This window comes from Calidris pugnax, unplaced genomic scaffold (assembly GCF_001431845.1).
Source record: "Calidris pugnax isolate Ruff unplaced genomic scaffold, ASM143184v1 scaffold152, whole genome shotgun sequence".
NCBI lineage: Eukaryota > Metazoa > Chordata > Aves > Charadriiformes > Scolopacidae > Calidris > Calidris pugnax.
Window position 1 is genome coordinate 238,852 of NW_015090881.1, and position 7,707 is coordinate 246,558.

Consider the following 7,707-nt stretch of genomic DNA (forward strand, 5'->3'; position numbering starts at 1 on the left):
GGAGGTGAGCCCCCACCCAGTCTGTGACCCCCTGCACCCCTGCAGGGGGCCAGGACCCACCCCCCCCCCTCCGGCCACATCGCCCCTGGGGGTGCCCCCAGGAATTCGGTGTGGGCGCAGGGAAGGGGGTCGTGCCCCCCACATGGCCAGGCCTGACCCTCGCCCTCCCTGTGGGGCAATCCAGGGACACCACCAACAAGAACCACCATTGACGGTGGCGTCCCCCCCCGAGGAGGGGGACACGGGGTGTGTGGGAGGGGACGCGTGCCACCGCCCCGGTGACACTGAGAAAGTGTCAGCCCCGGGACCTGGCAATCGTTAACCGCCCCGGCCTCATCAGCAGTCTGCTCACGCGCGGGGCCGGCGGGGGTTGGAGGCTGGGATGGTGGGCAACCACCGGTGGGACCATCCATTCCTCCCAGAGAAACCATCCCCCGGGACCCCCCCACTTCTCCCACCCCGATGCTGATGGGGACCAGCCTCACGCCCTCTCCAAATATTATGGGGGTGCCCGGCTCCGGCGGTGCGTGGGGCAGGATTTATTTACTCACATTCCCCAGATGGTTATGGAAATGGTGGGGGCCAGACACTCACAAGAACAATTCGATGCCCTGTTTGGGTCTCAGCACGGTGCTCAATGTCCTTCTTGTTCAAGGACGGTTCCCTCCTCCCCAAAATTGTGGTCCCTTCCCACGCCGCAGGAGCGGGGTCCAGGGGATGCTCCGGAGCCGAGGCGGGAGTTGCATCGCCCCTGCCAGAAACCCTCCTGTGCCCACGGGACCTCCCTGCCCCCAAAATCCCCCTTGTCCCCCCAAAAAATGCCTTCCTGGGGTCAGATGTCTCCCAACACCAGACAAAAGCCATGGGGGGAGGCGGCAGCCTCCAGCCCCCCACTCAGCAAGAAACAGCTTAGAAAAAACCCACCTTTATTGACCTGTTTTCTGCAGAAGGCACTTAAATAGCTGCAAGTTCAGCCGAGCTGAAAGGCACGTGTCTGCTACGGTGGCCCGGGGTCCTCACCCCTAACACACCATCCCTCCCTTGTCCCCCGTGTCACCCCCCCAGAGACTCTGTGACACCCCCCGGTCAGCTCCGCAGGGGGGTGTGGGTGCTGCGCAGGGCATCCCTCAGTTCCCCATCCCACGTCAGTGGGGGGCAGAGGGGGGGGTCCCATCCAGCAGCCCCACAATGCTGGTGGTCACTGGGTCCCAGCAGGGACGTCCTGGTCCCCGTGGGACATCACAGCTCGTCCTTCCCCACCGCGACGGTGGCTGGTGGTTCCGACTCCGACTCCCGCAGCAATTCCCCCTCCTCCGTGCCAAACAGCATCCTCACCAGATCATCCGCCTGCACACGCTCCTGTGGGGCAGACCCACGGCGATAAGCACGGCCGTTGTCCCCCCCCCAAAACACCCCACCCGCTGCAGGGGAGGGAGCTCACCCGCTCGCTGTGCCGAGGGTCCAGGGTGAACCAGAGGGCGATGGCGCAGCGCTGGCCCTTGGTCACGGCTTTCACCCCGTGGGGGTTCTCCGAGCCCGAGGAGAAGCCCACGGCACGACCACACTGCGGCTGGACCTCCGCCTGCCATGGATGGGAGACCCCGCTCAGGACGCACTCGGTGGGCGAGGGGGTGAGCTGGTGCCCCCCAACCCTCAGCTCGTCCCTCAGGGTGGCACAGGGGATGGGGCCAGGCAGGAGCTGGGTTTGATGCTGCACATGGATCCTCAAGGAGTTGAGCTACTCACGGTCTCGGTCTTGGCATCCAGCTCAGTGAAGTAGAAAGCTCCTCCTTCAAAGTCCCCGTTGAGGTAGAGGATGGCACTAAAGGAAGCAGGGGAGAAACGGAGGTGACAGCCATCACCCCAGGCCACAGCTCCAGCAACTGGGAGCTCCCTCAACACCAATGGCAAGAGCCAGCAGGAGAGCCCAGCCTGGATTGTCCTCCCACCCTGCTCCTCCCGACCCAGGTGCCACCAAGCCATGGTGCCCTCAGGTGGGGAAGCTCGGGCTGACAGACACCACCAGTACCTGTAATCCCGGAAGGTGTAGGCTGGAGGTTCCTTCACACACACCAGAGCCTCGGCATTGAGGATGCAGTTGTCCACATGCACCTCATGGCTGTTGTCACTCCGGCCTTCTTGCTTCTCTAGGGTGGAAAAAGACCTGGCACATCAGGACTCCCTTGTCCATGCTGGGGTCTGTCCCCAGGCACCATGCACTTGGAGGTGACGAGAAAGTCTACTGTAGCCTAAAGCCCTTCCACTTGCTGGACCATGGACCACAAGAGGCCATTTGGGTGGCACAAGCCTCCAATGACTTGTCCCATGGCATCTCCATGGCCCTCCAGACACAGCCTCTGCTGCTCATCTTCCCAAACCGGGCTTAGGGACAAGCTCCCCACTCCTTCTTTTTGGGAAAAGGAGCAGGTCAGGGAGCACCAAGAAGGTCTCCAAGGAAAGATCCAAGACCAGCCCACCCCAGCTGTTGGAGAGGACCACCCAGACAGGACAAGGGACCAAAGGAGACTTGCTTCTCCTCGGGCTGTGCTCCCCTGAGGCCATGCTCACCATCGATGGCGGTGCGGCACACCAGGTGGGAGTAGGAGAAGTGGAGCGGGACCTCCAGGCGGAAGTAGGACTCCATCATGTGCCTCACCTTCTCTGTCACGTTGTAGTAGAGGTAGGCGCTCTGCAGGGGCACCTTGCCCTCCTGGCCCAGCTGCGGGGGATGGACGGGACAGGGGTTCAGCCCTAGGCAGGTTGGGCAAGCACGGGCAGCCGCCCACCTTCAACCCCCCCATCCCTGCTCTCCACAGCTTGTTCCTCCCCCCTCCCCACAGCCAGCCCAACCTTGAGGGCCTTGAGGACGGTCACGCCGTAGAAGGTCTCACTGGGGGTGTGAGGAGATGTCTTCCCACGATAGCCGTCCCCAGCCGAGGCAGCTGCCTGCAAAACCCAATTGGGGTCACCAGTGTGACTTCTGGGCCGCAGGATGGGACCTGCCCCATCCCCACCCTCTCCTCCCATCCCCTCCTCACGTTGGTGAGTCTCTGCAGGTCCCGGCACTCCTCGGCAGAAAGGACCCCATCCACCACCACACGCTGGGAGCCGTTCAGCGCCTTAGAGTTCATGGTGACACTGGCTCCTTCGTACACCAAGGGGCCACCTGTGGCACAAAGGGGCTCAGGAGGACACAAGGATGGGTGCCACCAACCCTGGGGTACAACCCTGGGGGAAGCTGTGGTCCTGCCACTGCTCCTCCCACCACCCATGTGGAGGGACCATGAGCTGGTAGAGGGGACATGGAGGTCCACACCCCACCTCCCCTCCCAGCCCTCCGCACCTTCTCGGATGAATTTGCTCATATCAGCAGACTCCTTGGCCTTCTCCTCCACCAACGTCTCGATCTCCTTCATGAGGTTGCCGATCTCCTCCGAGATGCGTGCCGCTGTCTCCCGCTCCACCCTGGGCACACGGCAGCCATCAGCTCCACCACCCCACTGACCCCACGTCAGGAACGAGGGGCACCAGGACAAGGGCAGGAGAAGTTGTCTCCAGGGGCCAGTGACAAAGCCCAAGGCTGGAGAGTTGTCTCAATGCAGCCCTCACCCCGAGGTGCTCAGGCTGACCTACCCATCCCCATCACCCCAAAAGCCGCTGGGGAGCAAAGTTCTGCCCTCCAGCAGCCTCTTCCAGCCTCAACACCAAAAGCCCTCCTGGGCAGCATCTCCATGGCCATGGCCTTTGGCCCAAACCCCATGGAGGAAGAGGGGTATGTCCCATTGGTCCCACCGTTGGGTAGGCTTGGCCATCAGCTTGGGAGAGCACTTACTTTTGTTTCTCCCGCAATCTTTTTGGTATCACCTCTTCGGGTGTCCATGTGTCCTGCAGCCAGAAGAACAACATCATCAGGATGAGGATCTGGCTGGGATGCAGATCCCTCATGCCCTTTCCATCTGGCCACTGTGTCCAGCCTGGGCCAGCACCACTCACCGGGTCCACGAAGGGGATGCCAAAGATGTCGTAGCTGAAGAAGAGCAGCTCCTTCTCCATCAGGCTTCGCTGGCGGTATGCCTGGATCTCCTGTGGGGCAGAGGGACAGGGTGAGGACACAGCACGAGGCCTTTGGATAGACCCCGAGTGAGGGCAGGAGGGTGCAGGGTTTACATCGTTCCTGCGGTCCTTGCTCCAGCCCCACAGCCCTGGTTTCCCAGTCCCTCTGGCAGCCGGGAAGCAAGTGGCTTTCCCCATCCTGCAGGAACTTTCCTGTCCTGTGTGATCGAGCCCTGGGGAGAGGACAGGGGAGATTGAGGCACACGCACGTCCCTCCTGCAGGAAGCTCTTTCAAAGCAGATTCCCTTCCCTGCTCTGGCTGATGTGGGGTAGAGACCCCCCATCCCTGCCTCCCAGGTACCACCTGAGCATCCAGACCCAGCTAGTTTGAAGCCAAATTCTCTCCTTTTAAAGCAATTCCATTTCAGTTGTGGGCTCAGATCCTCCTAAGAAGTCTGTCCATCTGCCTCTTGCAGACCTCACCTGCAAGAGCTGGTCCATTTGTGCAAGCCACCAAGCCTTCACTGGGCCAAAGACACCAGTGATGTTTGTCAGTCTCTCGGCTGTTTCCAGCTTGTTTGGTCTTGTATCCATCCGTTCCTCTCCACCTTGCCACCAAAGGGTAGCTGGACCAGAGCAGATCCATCCAGAGCAGACCCCAAAACCCCTGCAAAGGTCCCCCCAAGGAGGGGAGAAGACATTCCTGCCACGGCTCATCCCAGCAGGTCGCTCACCTCTCGGGGTTGGATGGGTCCTGCCAGGTTCTCCCCCAGGACGGCCGTGTAATAGGCCAAATTCTGGTTCATCACCTCGTCGTTCGGGAAGAAGAGCAAATAGGTTTTGGCACATTCAATGGCTTTTTCGTAATTCCCATCTGCAAAGAGACCCGGGGCTGGTAACAGCACATCCAAGAGCAGAGACAGAGCAAACACTGATACAGAGGAGAAACAAGGGAGAAAGTCCTCGCTGTTCTCCAAAGGGTCTCCCAAGAAGGGCAGACACCCCGGAGCAAAGATTGCTTGTGCCACAAAGGCAAAATTTAGAGTCCAAGGGACTCTCCTGCCCCCAGGAATCATCTTGCCAGAAATCAGGGTCACCACTTGGGCAGTTTTCTCACTTGGAAAACATCTTGAAGCCTATTTGGAGACAGCAACACCCAACCATTTCCAGGAGAACCTACAATTTTCAGCCACCACAGCACCCTGACCCACCTTCCTCTACAGCATTCCAGCCCTTCAGTCCTCTTGGACTTTTTTTTTTTCTTTCCCTCCTTTTGGAGAAATTTGCACAGAAACAGTTTAGATTTTTCTAAGGACGTGAATAAATATAAAATAATATTGTGTATATTTGCCTGGGTTATAACTAACTGCTCTGGAAGGGAGGTTGTGGTTTGGAGCAGGAGATGGACAACTGGCTGGAGAAAAAAAAAAGCTTCTCTAGGCTGTTATTTCACTTGGATAGTGAAGCTGCCCAGGAACTGAGCATCTAAAGTGACATCTTGGAACCAGGCACAGCAAGAACCAGCTCTGCTGTGTCACATTTCAGGCTGGAGGAGTGGGACCTCATGAAGACAGTCAGGTGGAACCTCCTCCACCAGTATCAGTAAAGGCTGGGGAATGGGTGGGTTTAGAGTGGCCCTGCAGAGAAGGACTTGGAGACACTGGTGGATGAAAAAGTGGACATGAGCCAGCAACGTGTGCTCACAGCTCACAAAGCCAAGAGTATCCTGGGCTGCGTTGCAAGAAGTGTGGCCAGCAGGTTGAGGGAGGTGATTCTCCTTCCTCTCGTAGGATCCCACATGGAGAACTGTGGCCAGCTCTGAGGTCCACAGCACAAGAGGAACACGGACCTCTTAGAGTGGGTTCAGAGGAGTCCACAAAAACAGTCAGAGGGTTGGAACACCTCTACGAAGAAAGGCTGAGAGAGTTGGGGTTGTTGAGCCTGGAGACAAGAAGGGTCCAGGGAGACCTTCTTGCAGCCTTTCCACACATAAAGGGGCTTATCAGAAAGATGGAGACAACCTTTTACCAGGGCTTGTAGTGACAGAACAAGAGGCAGCAGTTTTAAACTGGAAGAGGGTAGGTTTAGGTTGTCCATAGGAGTAAATTTTTCAAGATGAGACACTGGAACAGGTTGCCTAAAGAAGTTGTGGATGCTCCATCACTGGAAGCATTCAAGGTCAAGTTGAGCAGTTGGCTCAACTGTTGGCTCAAGTTGGCTTTGAGCGACCTGACCTTGTGCAAGATGTCCCTGCGTGGTGGGTTGGAGTAGCTGATCTTTGAAGGTCCCTTCCCCACCCAAACCGTTCTGTGAGTCTATGATTTCTACCCGTGAGGAGGACGACGTCCAGCGTTGATGGCCAAGGGAGGACAGGGACTGAGGTACTTACTGTTGTAGTAGGCAAACTGCAGGTAGTTGAAGTGCGAGGGCAGGAAATCCTCCAAGGGCTTGTCCCGGCCAGGCTGCGAGGCCAACTCCGTGACACAGCCCTGTTTGCAGCTCAGCACCTGCATGTAGTGATCTGGGGGGAGAAAAGCCCCGTGTCACCACACACCGTCACCCAAGGGGTGGTGGAAAGGACCCTGAGGGGTCTCCACTCCAACCTCCTGCTGGCAGCAGGGCTGTTGACAGCTTTTTGGTGGCGGAGACCCTCAAGGATGGTAGTTGCCCACCCCTGCATGACTGGTGGTGGTGGCTGTGCCACTCTCTAGAGACAGAGTGGCCACCCATACTCTCCCACCCTTGCGTCCTGGTGCCCCTCTGCTGGTCCCTCTCCTGTTTCTCCACATCCCTCTGGAATTTGGGGGATCCCTGGGCATCACCCCCAGTGCTGAGCACAGGCAAACACCTCCTGCCACTTACTAGCCACACTTCTAGCAAAACCTAGGATGGGCTTTGCCCTCTTTGGGGACCCACCACCCCCCAAGTCTTTGGGGACTTCTTTGGGACCCGACACCCCCCAGGATCGTCCCTAGCTCTTGAGACAGGACACAGCACAGGCAGCTCCCACCTGTGATGGCCTGGAAAAGGTCTGCGTTGTACTCCAGGTAGTTGTAGCCCTCGTAGTCGTAGGGTCCCTCGCAGAGCGCACGGCACTCGGCGTCCGCCACAAAATACTCCTCCAGCGCCTTCTCCAGGTGGAGGACGGCGGCAGCCGGCTGCTCCTCCGAGTAAAACCGGACACCGAGCCGGAACTCGCTCTGCGGGGGGATGAGAAATGATGAGAAGGTTCCCTATAACCGAGCATCTGGGGTGTCTTGTCTCCCCACGGGATGGAGACGGATCTCCAGCACCAAGGTGGCATCTCAGGAGCTTGCCGAGCCAACAGCTATGGAGTCACCCCTCCAGGTCCAGCAGCGGAGGGGCGTTTAGGGAGTGACTGGGGATGTGGGGGGTCTCACCAGGTGGGGTTTGGCCTCCAGGTCGGTGAAGTCGTCCTCGCGGACGCCCGCCATGGCTTGGTAGTACTCCAGGTTCTGCCTCATCTCCTGGTGCCCGGGGTTGGCCACGAAGAATGTGTGTGCGGCCGCTGCCGCCTGCGCCGGCCGGTTCATCTGAGCGGGACGGGACGGGGTGAGACAGAGACACGGACTGTCCCCCCCGGGGACCCCGGGACACCAGGACTGGGGGGGGTCCCGCCGGCGGGACGGAGGG

The 7,707-nt window shown here is 59.1% G+C and overlaps 1 protein-coding gene across 2 annotated transcripts; it reads right to left on the minus strand.

Annotated features, from left to right (window-relative positions):
- Nucleotides 1–909: 909 nt before the first annotated feature.
- Nucleotides 910–7,636, minus strand: P3H1 (prolyl 3-hydroxylase 1). Of its 2 annotated transcripts, XM_014946924.1 has the most exons (14): nucleotides 7,455–7,636; nucleotides 7,064–7,253; nucleotides 6,443–6,574; nucleotides 4,788–4,927; nucleotides 3,994–4,083; nucleotides 3,833–3,885; nucleotides 3,344–3,465; nucleotides 3,039–3,166; nucleotides 2,851–2,946; nucleotides 2,569–2,719; nucleotides 2,030–2,147; nucleotides 1,747–1,822; nucleotides 1,442–1,582; nucleotides 910–1,359 (listed from the first exon to the last, which is right to left on the minus strand). In XM_014946924.1, the coding sequence occupies exons 1-14, from the start codon at nucleotides 7,605–7,607 to the stop codon at nucleotides 1,240–1,242; spliced, it is 1,710 nt and encodes a 569-aa protein (XP_014802410.1). In that variant the 5' UTR covers nucleotides 7,608–7,636; the 3' UTR covers nucleotides 910–1,239. The 2 variants fall into 2 exon arrangements, with proteins under 2 accessions (XP_014802410.1, XP_014802411.1); XM_014946925.1 differs by lacking the exons at nucleotides 4,788–4,927; nucleotides 6,443–6,574; nucleotides 7,064–7,253; nucleotides 7,455–7,636 and adding exons at nucleotides 4,168–4,286; nucleotides 4,537–4,774.
- Between the last annotated feature and the right edge of the window lie 71 nt (nucleotides 7,637–7,707).

Bases quoted from the DNA above. Each gene is read 5' to 3' on its own strand.
- P3H1 (XM_014946924.1), bottom strand. From the start codon at position 7,607: ATGAACCGGCCGGCGCAGGCGGCAGCGGCCGCACACACATTCTTCGTG. The intron at 3,167-3,343 runs GTGCGGAGGGCT...TTTGTGCCACAG, and splicing joins GAGCAAATTCATCCGAGAAG to GTGGCCCCTTGGTGTACGAA. The intron at 1,823-2,029 runs GTACTGGTGGTG...TGCTTCCTTTAG, and splicing joins TACACCTTCCGGGATTACAG to TGCCATCCTCTACCTCAACG.